This window comes from Hydra vulgaris, chromosome 05 (genome assembly GCF_038396675.1).
Source record: "Hydra vulgaris chromosome 05, alternate assembly HydraT2T_AEP".
Taxonomy (NCBI): Eukaryota; Metazoa; Cnidaria; class Hydrozoa; order Anthoathecata; family Hydridae; genus Hydra; species Hydra vulgaris.
The window spans coordinates 20,561,592-20,584,000 of record NC_088924.1 but is presented as its reverse complement, the minus strand read 5'-3'; the positions used below and the strand labels follow the sequence as shown (position 1 = coordinate 20,584,000).

At 28.3% G+C, this 22,409-nt stretch overlaps 1 protein-coding gene across 3 annotated transcripts in view; it reads left to right on the top strand.

Moving 5' to 3' along the window:
- LOC136080674 (A disintegrin and metalloproteinase with thrombospondin motifs adt-1-like) overlaps positions 1-22,409 on the top strand; it is a 157,492-nt gene that overhangs the window by 29,841 nt on the left and 105,242 nt on the right. For all 3 annotated transcript variants that reach the window (XR_010638590.1, XM_065797621.1, XM_065797620.1), the window contains exons 3-4: positions 3,277-3,307; positions 16,150-16,440. Coding sequence is in view for 2 of the 3 variants with exons in the window: in XM_065797621.1 (XP_065653693.1) it covers positions 3,277-3,307; positions 16,150-16,440 (322 nt within the window). In the remaining variant the exon portion in view is untranslated. The remainder of the gene's footprint in view (positions 1-3,276; positions 3,308-16,149; positions 16,441-22,409) is intronic.

Here is a 22,409-nt window from a genome sequence, read left to right as displayed (position 1 = left end):
TGTTAAAAACATTCAGAATGTTTTAAAAACATTGGGAATTGTTTAAAAACATTCCGGTCAAATAAATTTGCGTTTTTGTGGTTTTTTTATATAACAATTAATTTGTAATTAAATTAATGGTTTTAACTTTCGTCCAACACGAAAATGATGTACGAAAGTCAAAAGTAATTAAAAGTGACGTATGTGTTTGCGTAAGAATAACTTTTTTCCTTCCGCTCTTCCCAAAGCCAACAAACTATAGATCTATATATATATATATATATATATATATATATATATATATATATATATATATTTATATGCATATATATGCATATATATATATGCATATATATATATATATATATATATATATATATATATATATATATAGATCTATAGTTTGTTGGCTTTGGGTAGAGCGGAAGGAAAAATGTGATTCTTACGCCAACATATACGTCACTTTTAATTACTTTTAACTTTATCTGAAATATCGACGAAAGTAAAAACCATTAATTTAATTACAAATTAATCGTTTTTTCAAAAAAATCACAAAACACAAATTTAATTGACCGGAATGTTTTTAAAACATTCGGAATGTTTTTAACAATATAAACAATGTTTTTATTTTAATTTTTTTTAATAAAATGTTTTTATTTTTATTTTTTTTATTAAAATATTTTTATTTTTATTTTTTTTTACTGTAAATCATGCGCGGAGTGTTGCTACATCGACTATCTTATAGCCTGACTCGCAAGGGAGTGCTGCTACATCGACTGACAAATAGCCTGACTCGCAAGGGAGTGCTGCTACATCGACTGACAAATAGCCTGACTCGCAAGGGAGTGCTGCTACATCGACTGACAAATAGCCTGACCCGCAAGGGAGTGCTGCTACATCGACTGAGGGTTTGGTTGGGGCAGGCAGTCTATCATTATTAAATAAAAAAAATTCCGGTCTTGCATTTTAATTTTTACTTTTTGTCAACAAAATATGGAAAAAACTTTCGGACAACATCTACGGGTTGTATATATATATATATATATATAGACAGATATATATATATAAATATATATATATATATATACATATAGTTCTATAGTTTGTTGGCTTTAGGAAGAGCGGAAGGAAAAAAGTGATTCTTACGCCAACACATACGTCACTTTTAATTACTTTTGACTTTCGTCCAACATTTATTCGTCCAATATTTCCGTGTTGGACGAAAGTAAAAACCATTACTTTAATTACAAATTGATCGTTTTTTAAAAAAACCACAAAAACGCAAATTTAATTGACCAGAATGTTTTTAAAAACATTCTAAATGTTTTTAAAACATTTTAAATGTTTTTAACAATATAAACAATGTTTTAATTTTAATTTTTTTTAATAAAATGTTTTAATTTTTATTTTTTTAATAAAACGTTTTTATTTTTATTTTTTTTACTGTAAATTATGCGCGGAGTGTTGCTACATTGACTATCTTAAAGCCTGTCTTGCAAGGAAGTGCTGCTACATCGACTGACAAATAGCCTGACTCGCAAGGAAGTGCTGCTACATCGACAGACAAATAGCCCGACTTGCAAGGGAGTGCTGCTACATCGACTGACAAATAGCCTGACCCGCAAGGAAGTGCTGCTACATCGACTGAGGGTTTGGTTGGGGCAGGCAGTCTATCATTATTGAAAAAAAAAAATTCGGGTCTTGCATTTCAATTTTTACTTTTTGTCAACAAAATATGGAAAAAACTTTTGGACAACATCTAAGGGTTCTATATATATATATATATATATATATATATATATATATATATATATATATATATATATATATATATATATATATATATATATATATATATATATATATATATATATATATATATATATATATATATATATATATATATATATATATAAATATATATATATATATATATATATATATATATTTATATATATATATATGTATATATATATGTATATGTATATACACAGTCACAGGTAAAATTAAGTATCATTAATGATAAAATCAGAACTCAAATAATAAAAATTAAAATGCAAGACTAAAATCATTTTTTTTTTATATTTGATAGACTGCCTGCCCCAACAAAAGCCTCAGTCGATGTAGCAACTTTCCCTTGCATGTCAAGCTAAAAGATAGTAGATGTAGCAGCACTCCCTTGCGGGTCAGGCTATTTGTCAGTCAATGTAGCAGCACTCCCTTGCGAGTCAGGGCATTTTTCAGTTGATGTAGCAGCACTCCCCTGTGAGTCAGGCTATAAGATGGTCGATATAGCAAAACTCCGCGCATGATATATACAGTATATATATATATATATATAAATATATATTTATATATATATATATATATATATATATATATATACATATATATACATATATCTATAAATATGTATATGTATAGTTCTATAGTTTGTTGGCTTTAGGAAGAGCGGAAGGAAAAAAGTGATTCTTACGCCAACACATACGTCACTTTTAATTACTTTTGACTTTCGTCCAACATTTCCGTATTGGACGAAAGTAAAAACCATTAATTTAATTACAAATTAATCGTTTTTTAAAAAAGCCACAAAAACGCAAATTTAATTGACCAGAATGTTTTTAAAAACATTCTGAATGTTTTTAACAATATAAACAATGTTTTTATTTTTATTTTTTTTAATAAAATGTTTTTATATTTATTTTTTTTAATAAAATGTTTTTATTTTTATTTATTTTTACTGTAAATCATGCGCGGAGTGTTGCTACATCGACTATCTTATAGCCTGACTCGGAAGGGAGTGCTGCTACATCGACTGACAAATAGCCTGACTCGCAAGGGAGTGCTGCTACATCGACTGACAAATAGCCTGACCCGCAAGGGAGTGCTGCTACATCGACTGACAAATAGCCTGACTCGCAAGGGAGTGCTGCTACATCGACTGACAAATAGCCTGACCCGCAAGGGAGTGCTGCTACATCGACTGAGGGTTTGGTTGGGGCAGGCAGTCTATTATTATTAAAAAAAAAAAATTCCGGTCTTGCATTTTAATTTTTACTTTTTGTCAACGAAATATGGAAAAAACTTTCGGACAACATCTAAGGGTTCTATATATATATATATATATGTTTATGTATATATAAATATATATATGTGTATATATATATATATATATATATATATATATATATATATATATATATATATATATATATATATATATATATATATATATGTATGTATTTGGGCCCTGCGAATAACTATTTTTGGTATCGAGTTTATATATTTGCTTTATAGAACAAACCACAAACGTGTCTACCTGCTACATGTAAGTTGTTGAATCTTAGAGTTTATTTAAGCTTTGTTTGAATTTTTTTATATTTACTTTTATTAATAGCGTCAATAGGTTATTTACGTTGGTTTAACATTATTATTGAATGTAATGTTTTTGTTTGAAAATAAAGTTAATTTTAGTTGAAGTAAAACTAGTAAAGTAACTATTTCGAATGTAGCAGAGTTAGTTAACAAACTTTTTAAACTATGATTATTAAAGTAATACTTTAGTTTACTAAAATAAATTAATGAATCACAAAGTCTAACAAACCGAAGCATCGTTTGTTAATATTATTTTAAACTAGCTTTGGAAAAGTCAATTTTTTAAAAGAACCTAGTTTTCAGGCTAATCTTAATTAAAAATAACACACAAATAGGTTGGTTTGTAAAATAAATGAAACACTTAATATGCTAAAGCAAACGGTGAGTTTTATTGATAAACAGGTGGTTAAGGCTCATTATACTACAGTTGTTCTTACATATCCTAATTTTTTTATCGCAGGAAGCTTTTCGTTCCTTGAAAAATATATATCTATATTGGAATAAATACAGTGACAAGCAGTATTTACCAAGTTTTGCATTCATTTAAAACAAATTTGACATTTAAAATTAAAATTAGTTTCAATAATATTAGTATTAGTAATTGCATTAACTGAAGTAAGCCAGTGAATGTGGTATTAACACACTATGACATCCAATTTGCATGATTGCTGCTCATCCAGCAATCAAGACTTGTTTTAAAACTGTTAACTGATTGTGCTTTAACCAATTTGCTTTGCAAGCTACTCCATTATTTGGCCGATCTATTAAATAAAAAATTTTCACGACATGCTTTCTTAGTCATTTTTTTAACATATTTAAAGCTGTGACCTCTCGTTTGAGTTTGCTGAATACCAAATTTTTATTGTTTCCAAGTCGTTAAAACCAATGAAGAACTTAAAAAGTTGAAACATATCTTCTCATTGCTTCCTTTTTGCTAAGGTAGTCAAGTCGAGAGCTTTTAAACGATACTCATAGTTGATTTTTTTAAGTGATGGTATTAATCGAGTTGCACAATGTTGGACTCTTTCTAATAACTCAATTTTTCCCTTTCGAATAGGTGACCAAACTTGAACTGCAAACTCTAACAGTGGTCACACAAAAGAAACATAAAGTATTCTCAGCAGTCTAATATCTTAGTAAACGAAGCATTTTTTCATCCGACCCGACATTTGTTTGCCTTTGTCTACGCATTTTATTACATGATTTTTCCATTTCAGATTGCTTGAGAAGATTACTCCAAGATCATTTTTACATTCTGTTATATTTAACTTTTGTTCATTGATATAAAGGGGTAATTTTTTGTTATTCCGGCCAAACAATACATTCCAAAATTAAATTTCACAAGCCAGTCTTGATTCCACTTAAAAGCTAAATCAAGATCTATTTGCAAAGAATAAGTTAATGCTCTGGAAAGCATTTCATTCAAAAATTTTGAATGAAATGTTTACCATTCGTTAAGGCGATTGAAATAAAATCAAGTGTTTCAAGTAGATTCGTTAAGCATGATTTATTTTTAACAAAACCGTGCTATTACTTGACTATTAGTTTGAACTTATATAGAAAAGTTTCAAGTTTACATCTGATTTTACCTTTCAATATTTTACATGCAATTGAGGTAAGTGATACCGGTCGGTAGATTCCTGCTAAGGTTTTTTTGCCTTTTTTGTACAGAGGAGTGATATTTGCTAATTTTAATTGCTCTGGTCTGTTGCTGGTTTTAGACGATTCTTTAAAAATATACGTAATTGGAATGGAAAAAACTGATGCACAATTCTTTAAAATAGCTGAATGTAAAATATCAACACCACTTGATTTGGTATCTTTTAAGTTTTTTAATCTTAGATAGACATTTTCATATGTAAAATCTTCATTTGTCATGATGAATGTTTTAGTAGTTTTAAAATCAAAAGAAGGCAGTGGACCATCATCTTCTTTCACAAATGCAGCTTGAAAATTTTTGTTTAAGGTATCTGCAATATCTTTTGAATTTTGAGTGGTTTTACCATTTGCTCCCATAATGCTTTTATAGTATCTTTGACTGCTTGTTGATTGTTCATGTAGCTGTAGAGAAGCATTGATATCATAAGGGCTCTTTTTACCAGACTAAGCTCAAAGATTTGTCTCATTTTTTTAAATCTCGTCTGCTACATTTTTGCACAGCATTTTGTAATTAGATTTCATAACAGGGTCTTTCCATTTACAAGAGCAGTTTTTATATCTTAAATTTTGTTTGCTTCAAATAAGAAAATTTAACCTAGCATTAACCCAGGCTGGTCTAATTTTTAAAAAACTTAATGTCTTTTTAATTGGAGTGAAATGATTTCCTTTCACCCCCATAATCAGACAAGATGAAACAGAAACATATTATTAGATGGATTCTGGATATATTTCCCAGAACAAACTTTGAATCTATTTTGTAAACACTTGCTGACTGAGTTGTAAAGATTAATGCTAAGGTATTCCCAAGTTGTTCATCTGACAGCTGGAAAGTTGATATGTTAATATATGCTAATAAAGAAAATTATTGTTTAAAAAATCTGTAAATTTATATTCAATTCCATTCTCATTTGAAATTGTACCGTCATCGTCATTTGACCAGTTGATTGATGAGAAATTGAAGTTGCCCACGCTAAGTAAGTTTTTGAACTCATTTTTGTCTATATATTTGCGTGCCAGGCCAAAAACCACATCAAATTCTGCCATATCCAAAACATCATTTGGCCTGTTGATACATCCAAGTAAATACTTGTCGTTATCAAAATAAACAACTGCCAACACTTGTTCTAGTTTACAGGGTTTTAGAACAACATTGTTAAGTTTATAGGAGTCTAATGAATTGTCTATATATAAAAAAGCACCATTGCCTTTTCCTCCGTCTGATCTGTCTATACAGCTGGTAACCTACAATATTTACAACTGAATCACTTTTAAGTCATGTCTCAATCAAAGAAATTACATTCGGTTTGTATTGTTCAATTACCACTTTGAACTTATTTAATTTGTTATCGAGAGAGGTAGCATTTAGGTATAAACATGACAGCTTTTTAACTTCATTGCAATCTGACACTGAATTATGTATAAAATTATTAATCTGATTTTTTTTTTGAATTTGATGATCTTGTTGCCACGGATGCCATTCCAAAAGGACTTATTGTCTAGTCTTGCTTAATTCATTTTATTTCTTTCAGTTCTGAGGTCAAAGTCTTGGAGTCTCTGAGCCTCAGTCAAACCTGAAGAGGTAATGTTGCACATAAAGATAAATATCTTTATGTGCAACATTACTTCTCAATTTTTTAGCTGATGCTAATATTGTGTTGCGAAGAATATCCTCAGTTAATTCAACAAGAATTGGACCTGGTTTATTAGTTTAAGATCTCAGCCGTCTAAAAAATTTTGGTATGACATTTTCTTGATTCATGAGCTTAAAAATTTCATTTACTTTTAACTCGTCTTCTTTTGATTTTCATTTAATGACTATTTTTGGTTTTCTTTTTATTTCGTCTTACTTATTATTAGCTACATTTGTTACCATCGGCTGCTCTGTAGGCTTCATGTTTTGTATACCTTGTTTGACAATAAGAGACAAGTCACTGATAAATTTGCTTGACTCAGCTGCTTTATTTATTTCTGTCTTCAGATTTTTAATGTTTTCATCATTTTCAGTGTTTGTTGTTTCTAGTTTTACCACGCGTTCAAAGAGTTCTAAAAAAGCGTTAGAAAGCTGGCTACACCAATTATGAACGTCTTTAGTTGTTAAACCCATTTTTAGCCAACTGTCTTGTTTAAGAAAATCTAAATTTATTCCTTAACTGATATTTTCTACTATCTTGATTAGAGGGCTGCCACCCTGAATAACAGTGGATTACCTCTTGTTGTGAGTTTATTAAACTTATTAACACAAATAGAACTATTTGTTGTTTGTGTTTTTTCCGATTAAATTATTTATTTCCATTATATTAATTTAAATTACTATAAAAGAAATAAACATTTTTTTTTTTGAATAAAATACAATGTTGAACGCATGGATGTCATGTTTATATATATATATATATATATATATATATATATATATATATATATATATATATATATATATATATATATATATATATATATATATATATATATATATATATATATATATATATATATATATATATATATATGTATATATATATATATATATATATATATATATGTATATATATATATTATATATATATATATATATATATATATATATATATATATATATATATATATATATATATATATATAATATATATATGTTACTGTTACCCGCAGTACCAGGAATTAGCTAAATGCTAATGTTTATAATAGAGTTTAATATTGCAGCTCTGAGTTTCATGTGTTATCACAATCATCAGGCAAGAAGTAAAAGTTTAATTTTGCTACCGCCCTATCAAACTATGTCTGGGATTTAAAAAACAATTTTAATGAAACCCCTATGCTAACATGGTCTATTCTCAAATCAGTACCCCCCTACTCAATTATTTCCAAAAGATGCCCACTATGTCTGTATGAGAAATTTACTATTATATCATATCCAAAACCTGAAGAACTGTTAAATAAGAGAACCGAAATTATATCAAAGTGCCGCCACCAAAATAAATTCTTATTAAAAAATTACAAAGCTCGCTACAAACCTGACTAACAACTATAAATAAAAATAACTATACTAATCTGATCCATATATCTCTAGGCTAACTAATAAATTACTCACATGCACAGCTTTTGTCATATATTTCATAATATTATGTATATTTTTATATCAATTTTAATTCTTATTTTCTTATTTTTATTTTATTATTTTTTAATACACAAATAATACACATTAACACATAAAAAAAATTTTAAACAACATTAAACATATAACTATTTCACAATTATTGGCCAACTAAAAACAAATTAATAATATTATTAACCTAACTACTAATCAATTTCCGTCCCGTAACGATCTAAAATACAAATATAAACCGTAACGTCCACTAAATAAATCGTAGCAAAATTAAACTTTTACTACTTGCCTGATGATTGTAATAACACATGAAACTCAGAGTTGCAATATTAAATTATATTATAAACATTAGCATTTAGCTATTTCCTGGTACTGCGGGTAACAGTAACATATATATTATATAGCTCTAGTTTATCTATTGAGCACTCTTTTAAGTATACAATATTGTACATGATAATATAAAGATATTTTCTTTATTCATATATATACACTTACATATATATATATATATATATATATATATATATATATATATATATATATATATATATATATATATATATATATATATATATATATATATATATATATATATATATATATATATATATATACATATATATATATATATATATATATATATATATATATATATATATATATATATATATATATATATATATATATATATATATATATATATATATATATATATATATATATATACATATATATATATTTATATATATATACATATATATATATATATATATATATATATATATATATATATATATATATATATATATATATATATATATATATATATATATATATATATATACATGTAAAGGGCGGATCCGTGATTTTTTTAAGGCTGTTGCAAAATTCCCATAAATACATTTTCCGTAAAAAAAAAAAAATAGCTCCTCACTTTTTACTTTTGCTGACAATACTAAGCCCACGTTAGCCCACTGTACTATGTGGTCTACATGTCTACTTGTCTAAAAAAGCTAAATTTGCAGACATAATACACTAAATTTCATTGATAGGGAAGGGGGAAGGGTATCACACATCATTCGTGACAGCCTTGGATGTACAGTGACTTATAGTGAGTGATACAAGAGTTCCCCTAACACTGATCTCTTTCCTTGTCCATTTAGAGCGGAAGAACTTTACTTGATTTACGCGACGTTAAAACCATCCAGTTAAACTGAACAGATTTTAACGAAATATTAGTTTACTTTTCCTTTATGACTTTTATTCATGACTAAAACCATTACCGAACCCTTATCCTCAGTCAATGTATTTATATTTAACTCTTGGTGTTCTTATTGCCAGTCAATATATTAATGCCAAATAATACACAAAATAATAATATATAAATTTATCTATATATTTAAATCAACAAAATTATTGTGGTATTTAAAATATATTTTGGTCTTCAAAATAATAGGGCGTTGATATTTGAAAATGAAAATGACAAATTTTATTTAAATTTGTTAAAATTTAATGTTTGATTTAATTGGTTTTAAAATACGTTATGCTTTATTTATAGAAATATAATAATTTATTTATAGTTACTTTAGTTCTTGTTCATAGAACTAAAGTAACTAGACTTTTAAATAAAAACATATTGCTTTAAATAAATAAGGAATGCTTTTAAAAACCTATAACAGCTAACTTCATTCTTATTACAATTAACATCGACACAATTAACAAATCTCAGTAAATAATAAAAACGAATAATTATCAACCTAACAAGATAAACTTAATACGATGGTTCTTTGTTTAAAATGACATATTTTTTTGTTTGATTTTGGTGTAGAAAGTTTTCAGTGGTTTTTGATAAAGTAGTATACGAAAGTATATTGTGATGATAACACTCAGTTTTAATAAAGTAATGAAAAGTATTGTCAACGGACTTTTTAATTCATCTATTTCAAATATTTTCAAATATTGCCCGATGTTTAAAAAATTAATTATTACAGTGGTTGACACTTTATATTGCTATGCAAATCATAATTTCAAAACACATGTAAGTATAAACAAGAGACATCTTTGGTTTCAAAGAACACTTATAAGTTATTTCTACAAACAGTCTACAGATACTTTTCTTAAATTTCTAAATTCTGTTTCAAGTAATTCTGTAACAAATTTTCCTAATATTAAAAATGTTCAACAAAAGTATTTCTCTTAATAGCGTTTTAATCAGCTAAACTATTTCTTCACATTTATAATTTATTAAAAACTTTGTGACATGTATTGATATTTTATGCCTATTTTCTGATTTTTTTTATGCATAATATAGTATCGCCAAAATTCAAAACAAACTTGGTTTGTTTGTTATTTAGATCTCTGGAAGCTTGTTGGTCATTATTAAACCTGAAATACATCATCGTCCAAATTAATTGCATCAAAATTAAAAAGAATAAAAATCCCGGAAATTTTAAGTATTCTTACTCTAATAAAATAAAGACTCATGCACTAATATTTCATGTGCCCTCCTCGTGCTGCTGTGACTTTCTGCACACAATTCGGCATGGAATCCACTAAATTTTAAGAAATGTTTTGGATTTCTGTGTCTTTAATTTAAATCTAAAGGATAGCGGTGGTAAGCTTAGTTTTATTTGTGCAGTCATGTTTTTGCAGTCTTCTTTTTTACAATTGCCCAGATATTCTCAATCGGATTAAGATCTGGGGGGTTGCCGTGCCGTTTAATTGTTTTAATATTATTTTTTACTATAAATTTTTACTGTAACATTCCATTTACATTTGGAAACACTTTTAAATTCTCTGAAATTAAATGTGTTCGCAGAACCTCAATGTAAGTGTCAGAATTCATTATGCCAGTAACTGGGTAGAGTCTCCCTGGTTCAAAAGCAGAGAAACAACCCCAAAACATCTTCTTTTTTGGATGCTCGGCATATTTTTCAATGTGTCCATCAGAAAGACGAACAAACTGTGACCGCTGACCTTGCATTTCAAAATGCGATTCATCCAAAAATAAAACCTGCAATTAATAAATAAACAAGTTAACTGTTATCAAGTCCCTTCAATTTAATAGCTTTAATTTTTAAAAATAGTATGATTATATAAATATCATAAATAAAATATATGTAAGTTTAATAAACACATTTTATCTTACCCTTCTCCATTGTTCTTTAGTCCACTTTTTGTATTCCTTTTCCCACAAGAAACGCTTCTTCTTCATGACATCTGTGAGTAATGGTTTTTTAGAAGGTTTTTTGGCAAACCTTCTAACAGCTATCACCTCCTCCGCACAGTCATTAGTTGGTCACTTGTCTTTTTTGGAAGTTTGATACTCTCCAGCATCAGATATCGATCTTTTCTTTCTGTGGTCTTTCGTTTTCCACCACATTTTTCTTTTCTTAATGGTAATAAGCTGCATGTTGCAATGTACTGCTTCTTAACTGGTCTAACAGTAGATTGATTTACTGAACATAATGTGGTTATCTCACGTTGAGATTTATCAGAATATTGAAGTAAAGTAAATGTTTTAGATCTTTTTCTTGGTGTAGTGTCCATCTTTGTTTATTTACTTTTTTGAAATTTATTTTTTCTTCTAATCACAGTTAAATTATAGAAAACACAGAATAAAACAAAAAAGGAAAAGAAAAAAATGTTTGATCCAATTAATTTGCACAATACTATATCTGCCCACAGTTTTTAGATTAAAAGTTTTCCATTTTGCGACAGCAAGTTTAATATAATCACTAGTCTTGTTAACATTTGAGATTTTTGAAGTTTCAGAATGATTAAGAAGAGCATTGTAAGTTTTATCAGAAAGGAAACCTTTACCTTTTAAGTCCATTATATCGTATGTATTTGATAACGTTGACTAAAGTCAAGCAACAAAAGAGTTCCATCATTAGTTAACCATGGTTTTCCATAAAACGTTAGTGTTAGATTTTTATCGCATATAATTGTCTTTGCTTTTCTATTTTACTCTCTTACTGATACTAGATTTATATGAACTTGATCACATTAAAATTAGGAATGTATTTGTTTACAGGTTTACCAACATTTTCAAAACAAATTTAGGAACATCAAACATGCAACTTGTATTACAAGTTATCATAACATTTGAGACACTTTTTGAAAGAATTTTTTTATCATTGGTTTTCCAAAAACTTCCAGATACAATAACATTTTTGTAACATACACCTTGTCACAGAGAATAATAGTTCCTAGCAATAATTTTCAATGTTCCTTGCAGATTTAGAATAAACAAAAAATTTATCTGAAAGGAAAATTGTACCAAATGTTATTTTAGTTTAACCTTTTTGAAGTTTTGATATCAAGCAGGTTATATACTAAGTCTTGCTAAACGTTTTAAAGTGTTGCTAGACGTTTTAAACTCGCATTTGATAAACATTCTATCTAACGTGTTTTCTTCTCTTTGTCTCTGGGAAATCTAGAAACTTTTTAAAACGTTTATAAATTGTTTAACTTCATTAATGATAAATAACTCAAGGAACAGCAATAAACACACTTCACTATTTTTAATAGACACAAACACATTTCACCATTTTTATAATAGACTAAATAAAGAAACAAACAGACAGTGCTATTTAGTTTAGTTTATTTTATAGTTATAAAAACTTTTTCATTTAATTAATGCCCCCAATAAATATATGGGTTTTTCAGTGAAGCATTTCATTTTTCCGAACGAAGTATTTCTGTAACATAGTCAACTTGGCTCAGCAACGATTTTGAATAAATTGTTGAAGCGCCGCACTTCGACTACTTGTAACCTCCATATGTTATTTAAATTATTTTTCTCTTTTGCATGAAAAATTGAAATTATGTGAAAAATGAAATGGGAAAAAAAAAATGAGCTGGCTGTAGCATTGCTACATTTGCTTCAGCCTGGATCCGCTTGTGTGTAAATGTGTGTGTGTGTGTGTGTGTGTGTGTGTGTGTGTGTGTGTGTGTGTGTGTGTGTGTGTGTGTGTGTGTGTGTGTGTGTGTGTGTGTGTGTGTGTGTGTGTGTGTGTGTGTGTACAAAGAGTTTTAAAAACAAAGTTTAAATAACTTAAATAAAAAACAAAGTATTTTTAATAAAAACTACTTAAAATGAAAAAAAAATTCACATTTAAAATAGTAACATTTAGGTTCGTTTTTATTTTTAATCAACGTCACAGTTTAGACAAAAGCATTTGATTAGTTGATTTTTTGAATAATCGAAATCATAAAAACGGCGTTCTGGTTTGTAAACTTTTCTAAATCATAGTAAAAATATAAGAATATAAATATAAATACAACGAGACCTTGGTTTTACAATGGCGTTTTATAACACGTCAGTATCTCAGTTTCAAAATCAGTCTACATTAGTTTTATCACAAGTTTTTGTATTTTCAGAGTCGAAGTCTTTATATGAAACTAACTAAAACTAATGAACTAGCTTTTTAATTTCCTATTAATAGTCTAATAGCTTTTTAGACTAAAATTATTTGACTTAGCATACTTTAAATGAGGTTTTGTGACAAAAAAACAAAGGAAAACCTGAAGGATGATACATGTGAGTGTTGCTTGTTAATGCAGTTTACAAACAAGATTTAATATTATTTGTTAACCTTATTAGTCTCAACTGTAATTTTTTGATCTAGTCTTGTCAATTTTATAGCGCATATACTAGATTTGTTTGTAAGCAGTTATTCTGGTATGGTGACGGCTGCTAACTTACAACTGTTACTTTTGTTGGTGTTCAGTTTGTTCTTTTACTTTCCTTTGTTTTTGTGTTCTTCTTGCTTTTTTTTTTTTAACTTCCTCAAGGAGATTAATACCAAATTGATTAGTTTTTGTTAAAGTTTGCAAGTTAGTTGCAAACTTTAACAAAAAAAATTTTTATTTATATTGAGCTTTAAATTTTTCCACTAGATTTTATTACAGATAGTTTTTCAACCTTTTTTAACTCTATTGGTTTGGCTGTTGAACTGGTGTTTTGCTTTAAATCTTTTTCTTAGAATATGGGTAAATCTGCCAGAGAAATTCATTTAAATAAAGTTAAGCTAACTTTTTAGCTGTTTATTACAATTTACCTTAATTAACTTTATGTTTTTGAAATGTATTTTGACTGTTTAAACATCAACGTCGTTAATTTGCGGGTTACATTTTATGATAATTGGAAAGCCAATTTTTGTTTCTAATCAAAGTGTATGGTGTTGTCTTTGTTAATATTTCTTATATCAGCAATCCAGATGTTATTTTAATGGTATGATTGATATTACATTTATCATTTGTTTTTTATATTTATACAACTATTTCGTTTGTCCTATTAGCTGTGTACCTTAGATTACTTACACTTAGATCAGTTTATTTTTGCCCTCAAATCAAAAATTCTTTCTGTTTTAAACTTCATCTTAATTCTCAAAAAAAAACTTAAAGGTGTTTACTATTGAAATGATTGTAGTTAATATAGTTTTTTGTTGTTGTTCTTTTAACGGTTGATGCGTAAGTTATCGTACAAAATAAAAATGTCACTAACTTATTTATAAATAAAAAAACAAACTACTATTATTTTTATTTTTAAATAAAGCATTTATCTTTTAATAAAAATATATTATTTTTTATATAAAAAAACACCACCATCTGCAATTGATCTCAATTTTGCTCTGACGCCTTTCATATGCGACTGTAAAAAGTTTAAATCAATTTCTTGTAGTTTTAGTTTAATGCGATCAATCAAAACTTGCTCTGTTGAAGCTTGCCAATCTCCCTCGTAAACCTTCTGTGCCAAATGTACCCAAAAACTTTCAATTGGTCGTGCTTGAGGCACATTTGGGGGATTGGATTCTTTATCAACGTAATAGACATATTGGTCCATCCAATTTAGATAACCTTTCGATTAATGAGAACTTGCTAAATCTAGCCATAATAAATAGTTAAAGTCTCCATGATACTTGTGAATAAATGGAAGAAGTCGTTTTTCTAAACACTCATTAATATAGATTGATGAATCGATCACTACAGCCTTGGAAGTGCAAAACAATGGCTCGGACATACCACAGTAAGACATGGCTATCCACATTAAAAATTTTTTCGGAAATTTCTCTTTTCCTATAAAACATACACTTTCTGGGCATGTCTTTTTGTTGTTTGTGTAGTATCCAGAATTTCCAGGCATGTTGTCCCCTGCAAAACAAAAGTATTTTTCGTCATCGATGACTAGAAGCGATTTTGTGTTATAGAGTTGGTTAACTAGTTTTCTGCTTCTTTTCTTTGCCTTTTGTTTGTTGTTCTATTGTGTATTTTGGAGTCTTTTCACGTTTTCTATATTTAATATTCATTTTTTTTAACTGACGACCAATTGTCGATTGATTTACACCGAGTTTAATACCTATTTTTCTCTGACTGACCCCTTTTCGATTGTTGACAAGTCTCATTAATTCGGCTTTCTTTTCTCTAGTCCAGGATGTCGGACGACCAGGGTGCTTTCTTTCAGAAAACGATTGAACAGTTTCAAGTCTTTTTAGGTTATTATATATTGTACTTCGAGCAAATCCTTCCTTTTCAAAATGATTTACGACTTTTTTTTTTATATTAGGTTTATTTACAAAAAACATTTTTAGTCGCTTTCGAAAAGATTCTTGTTCAGCTGCATTTAACCTCATTTTAAATAATTGTGTTTCAAATAATAAAGTTTATATTTTATAGAACGTTTATGCCTACGCATAAAACCACATAAACTAACTATTATGCTCAAATAATGAAATTAGGATTTGTCCGATAACTTCCGCATCACCCGTTAAGAGTATTAATTAGGTTTTATTAATTATTCTTGTTAAACTGTATTAGTTATGATAAATATGTTAGTTAACGTAACTATGTGAATTATGATAGTTGTGCTTATTATGTTTGACTGTAAGTTATGTTGTTTGAGTTTAAATTTTAATTAATTTATTTGAAAGTTTTTTTAAATTATTAAAACATATCAAAAGTTCAATGTTTTTCTAATAATTAATAAAACAAGTATTTTTTATTTTAAACATAAACTCTTTACTTATTTCCAGTTATAATATGTGAAGGCTCATCTGACACTATACAGTGTCCAATAAATTCATTGATAGAAATTCAAAGTGCCATATATGGTCGTAATAGCAGAAGCATATGTACATCATCTTACGTAATTTCTGCTCCAGAGTTAAATAATTGCACATCTCCAAAAACTGTAACTGAACTTGTTCAGCAAAGGTGCAAGAACTCCAATAGCTGTTCTGTTCAATCTAACAATGCTCAATTTACTGATCCGTGTCCAGGAATTTACAAATACACTTTTGTTAACTACAACTGTGTTTTAGAAGGTAAGTGTAACAACATTGTAACTAATTTTCATTTACCTTATTAAGATAATACTCAAAGTTACAAATTATAAATATATTGAATATCTATATAAATTATAAAAATATCTTTACCATTGATATAAGTTTTGGTATCTAAAACATAGTTATTATTAACGTTTTTTTTCTCCAAGTAAAGTTTAAAATACTCTTAAAATTTAAAGTTTTGAGTTGAACTCAGAATTAAATGACCATGTTGTCTAATAGATGAATTTTAAATATATCGATGCGCTAGTAGATGAGTAGACTAATTAGTAGTTAGCTAAAGATTATGATTAAAGAAATGTTGTACTTTAATACAGTTTACATATACTACTAGTCTACGTAAACGCCAAAAGTTAAGACTACAGTTACACGGATAAAAAGTGAAAAAAATATTGTGGTGACCCATGTGAACTATCAATGACAGATCGAAGCACTTTTAGACAGATTACTCAGTACTATTACTATCTTATTCAGTGACTCAGCATATTAGCAATTATATAAAATTAATTTGGGCTACAGTAAACCCAAGTTTACTTCTTATAACTGACAAATCTATTAATAGGAATGTTAAAGATCTTCTCGTACTTGTCAACGATATTATTCGCAAGCAGGAAAAGTAAGAGCGAAAAGAAATCTTGATGCAAACTTGGCAAACTTTTTGATATTTCTGCGTGTTCCTATTCATTATATGAGTTTTCTTGAAGTGACAGAAAAGTTTCATATAATAAAGAAAATTGCATTAAAGAACATATTGTATGCCTTTGCTCTCAAAGTAATAAAGTACCTCTTGAAGATAGAGCTTTTCGTCGTGATTGGAGGAAAAAAATTGGTCCAAATGGTGCGTGTCAACATTCTTCCTTGATAAATTATTTGTCAAAAGGATTCAAAGACTTAATAAAAAACGACAAAAAATATCTCATTAGCTAGTTGATGAAAATGAATACCACACATAAACTCAATTGAAGAAACAAGTGGTTTATCCAATACGGATATAAATACTTTATAAATACATGAAATATATGTAGTAGATGAAACAGAAAGCCCTTTATTTTATTAAATTTTTTTAAGATGAAGGTGAATGGAAACCAATCAATAATCCAATTGGAAAATACAACTTGGTTAAACTTTCTAGAATTGCAATGAAAAAAGTCAGTAACAAGTGTTTGTCAAACGTAGTTGCATCCCTTGTAAATGCTTTACTACTTTACATTAATCATCTCCAAAAAATGACGTTGATAAAAAAGATATTTTAATTAACAAATGCAAATTAGATAGGGCCAAGTTAAAAGTAAAAACCGTTAGTGTAGATGTGGACAAAAAAAAACAGTTATGTCTTAGGGTTGATAACAAGCTCAACCAAAACAAGTAAAATAATAAACTCACTTCAAGGAAAAGCACTAAAAAAATGCATTGAACCTGAACATCAGCTCACATTTACTTATGAAGATGGAAAATTGAGTGAAAATTATTTGACTCATAGGACGATTCCTCTTTCTGGTGCTACAGGTTTAGTTCTTGCTACCGAAACGGTCAGTGTTTTACAAAAACATTACAGTTTAGAAAGTATATAAACTGTTCTTCTTGATAATACTGCTACCATAATTGGGCCAAAAAGTGGCTTAGTGGAAAAACTAAAAGAGTTTTTAAAAAGAAAACTACATCTAATTGGATGCGCTTTACATCAAAATGAACTTTCGTTACGAGCTCTTTTTATAAACTATTCATTATAGAAATCAAGTTGCTTAACCATGTTAACTCTAGCTGTTCGTCTTCTCAGTTTGTATACTAAAGATAATTAACCAACCATTTCTTTAAGAAAAGTTGTATATTTCATTGTTCAGGTTTACAATCCAGCGTGGTTCGAAATAAAAAAAATCTTCAAAATTTTACAAATTCACTTGCCTTATTTAATTTTTTTTTTTACCAATACTAGAATAAATAATGATAATCAATAAATAGATCATCAGGAAGAACTCTTCCTGATGATCCAGCAATTGTGAAACTTCAAGTTGAAGAAAAAAGTTAGATAAGTGATTTCTACTAAATTACATATATATTTATATATATACATACATATATATATATATATATATATATATATATATATATATATATATATATATATATATATATATATTATATATATATATATATATATATATATATATATATATATATATATATATATACATATGTATATATACACATGTATATATACATGAACATTAAAATTGGTTTTACATTTTATTTTAAAATAATTCTAATTTACCTATTTATAAAAAAGAAAAGAGCACAAATTTTTCTCAATGAAGTGGAATATGATTTCTTTAAACTTGTTGACCACGCGTTTTTTATTGAAGTACAACATTTGATGGCTGTAATGGGTGCAACTTCATGAAAAGATATTTTTCACTCAAGGAAGAAGTCTTTAGCAAATTAAAAGAAGTCATACCTGTTGCTCTTTTTCAATCTTACTTGGCTCAAATTGTTCACCATCCATAGCCGACAACACGGGTTTTAAAGTAGAGAGGCATAACTGTTAATTTCTAAAAAAAAGTCTTCTTTATATAGAAAATTCTTAAAAATGTACCCACTGACCCCCAGTGTTGTTGACCCTGCCATCTGTATCTTCTTTTTTAGATACATCATCCTATAGAACAACCGTTTTATCTCTATCCTCATTCCGAACGATAAGCCTTCTGGAACAATCAATTTATTTCTATCCGGATTATCATGAACAATAACTTGTGAAACAATCAACTCCTCATCATTCTCATACTGAAGATTTGTTAGTTTACTATTAGCTGCAACAATCGGTTTTCATGGTATTAGTATTTTCCCATTACCAAATGATATTTTTGTCTGCTTTTGATCTTTTGCAGGATTGGCCTATTCGGATTTTTATCTTTTCAGCTTAATTCTGTACACCAGACTTTACTTTTGTGACTTCTACCATCTGTCTACTGCCTATAAAATTTAAAAAACTTTAATTTATAAGAACTCAAACAAAGATTATAGTAACTTAAATTAAAATATATATAGAATACATTTTATACATTGATAATATTTCTAAAAATTAAAAACTGTAACATTGCGCTGCAAGAAGCGCAATTTTTACCATTTTTATTTCATATTATTAGTTGACAGTTTTTGAGGAACCTGCACTTAAATGCAATCGCCGCATGCAGCGACCACGTTTATGTTTTGATTTCCTAAAATACAAATTTGTTGTTTATTTACGGTAACCAAATACGATTTGTTATTTATTATTTATAGAACATTGTCATTAACACAAAATTAAAAATCAAAGATTTTAATTTTAGCTTTATGATATAATGTTTTAACATTTATTTTATTAGAATATAAAATTTTTCAAATTACATATAAAAAAAATTACGAATAATATATATATATAATATATTAATATACGCATCCTTCTTAATCAAATTCAGCAAATATAATATTGTATAACAAGAATATGATTTGAAAAGATTTTATGACTGCTCTTTACGGCAAAGAGATTCACAAAAAAAACGAAGATAAAAACAAAAAATTTTAAGTTACGAAATGCAAACGAAAAATCTTCTTCAAAAAAGAATAGAAAATTTAAAGGTGAAAATATAATGAATAAATACAAGAGTACTTGGAAAACATTTATTTTGGTCAAAATTTTAACTGACGCCATTATATTACTTAATAAAAACTATTTTTATTTTACGTCTGCAATGTCTTCCTTTTATGACGGTTTGATTTAAGTTGTTTTGTAACAACTTTTGGTAACGTTTTTTATTACACCTGATGATGATGGCCGCTATAGGTCAGCGAAGTATTGTAAGTATATGATTATATCAAAATATATTTAAAAAAAAAGTTTATACATAGCCATCTTCATCAAATTCAGCAAATATATTATAATTCAAATAAAATATAAATAGGGGAGAGTGGGGCACAGCTGAACAAAAATTGTTAAATTTTGGTTTACTAAATTTTTTCTGCTTTTAACTTTACTCCGAAGTTTAATTTATTAAACTTCGGAGTAAATTATGTCCGAGAAAGATAAAAACAGTTGTATTTTATAGGTGACATGCATTATAACACAGCTCGCAAAATTGTTAAGCTGTGCCCCGTGGTGGGGCACTGTTGAAACAGGGATGAAGCACACTTGAACTTAGCATTTTCTACAATTGACTCCCAAGTCAAATTAGGCCCAGTAAAACAATGATATAGACGGTGCAGACTGAACTGCAGGTACCGACTGGACCGATGAAGACAGTGCAGATTCAGCTTCAAATTCAATATCTTCGCTTCAAATTTAATATCGCTTCAAATTCAATATCTCTCTACAATGTGGTCTGCCGTATCAGATCGGCCGTATCAGATCTGCCGTATCAGGTCTGACTGACTCAGCTGTTTCTGCTCTCCAAAGGATTTTCTCTGTCTGTTACATATGATAATAGAAACTTGTTACTGTCAAAAATATCACAAATAAAAAGAAAAATCCCTGGCAATCTAAATCCAGAAGTAATGTTTGCAGCAGTAAATGCCATTGGAAAAGCCTGTCCAACTAACTCTGCATTTTCATAAATAGTTATCGGCTGGCCTGGATTACTTACCATATAGCCTGCACAAGCATTGTTGTAAAATTGTTTAAAGGGTCCATAGACGGACCTGCCGAGAGGCTGTAGTTTATGGCTACAATGCGGCGGTAAAGAACAACGCCACTGTCTTAAGCTAGATTTAGTGAAACTATTGATATATGGCTTTCATGATTGTCCATAATCACCAGCACCGGTTCTTCTTTTAAACACTTTACATGTTTGATAAAGTGTTTAATGTACAGTTCTTAGTTTTCAGGCGTCATCCACCCTGAAGTATGCGAAAGACCTAAACTTCCCGGGGGAGCAATCTTTCTCATATGGGTTCTTATAGTAGACACATGGGAAGATGAATACTGGCGGTATGAAGTTTCCAATTGCATTAACTCTGCAGCATACAGTAACGAAAGTACCACGTTTTGCCGATGTTACTTGACCAACTTGTTTTGCTCCCCTTTCTGTATTGACCTTGCCAGGTAAATGGACAGTTGTGACACCAGTTTCGTCAACATTAAAAATTTGATGAGGCTGGAACTTATGTCGCTAACAGACGTCAATTAGATTGTAAAAAAATGCACCAACATTTGTTCTAATAAAACTAGTAGCTCGTGACCAGCTTGTTTCTTATGGTGATCGAAGGGACAAAGGGACATGACGACGCTTAAACCCCATAGCCAGTCTTTGCCAGCAGTTTGTTCCAGTATTCAGTTGTTTGGAACAACTTTGTTGTTTGCCTGTGCGAATTCAAAAGCCAGAAAATGAGCTTCTTTCATCAAGAAACCGTGGTGAAGTTTTTACGCCGTAAGTAAACATTCAACCATCAACTGCTCATCATCATTACTGAAAACCTATCGACATGAATAATTTGGTTCAAAACAAACGACAGTGTTACTCCCAATGTTCTTAAACTTCGTTACGTAACCGGATAGCGTAGATTTTGCAATTCCATAGAGACTGGCAGCCTGACACAATGACATGTCTTGGTTGACAACAGCTTTGGATGCGGCCAACATATCTGCACTGCTGCTTTTTCCGACATCTGTCTTGCGAATCCTAGATCGAATCATGTTGAGCTTTACCTGTTAAGCAAACAAGTGAATATATATATATATATATATATATATATATATATATATATATATATATATATATATATATATATATATATATATATATATATATACTTATACATATATATATATATATATATATATATATATATATATATATATATATATATATATATATATATATATAAATGTATATAATAAATAAGACAATATATTTTTTTTAAGTTTTCAAGTTATAACATAAAATATTTTTATAAATATATATAAGTTTTTTATTTATACA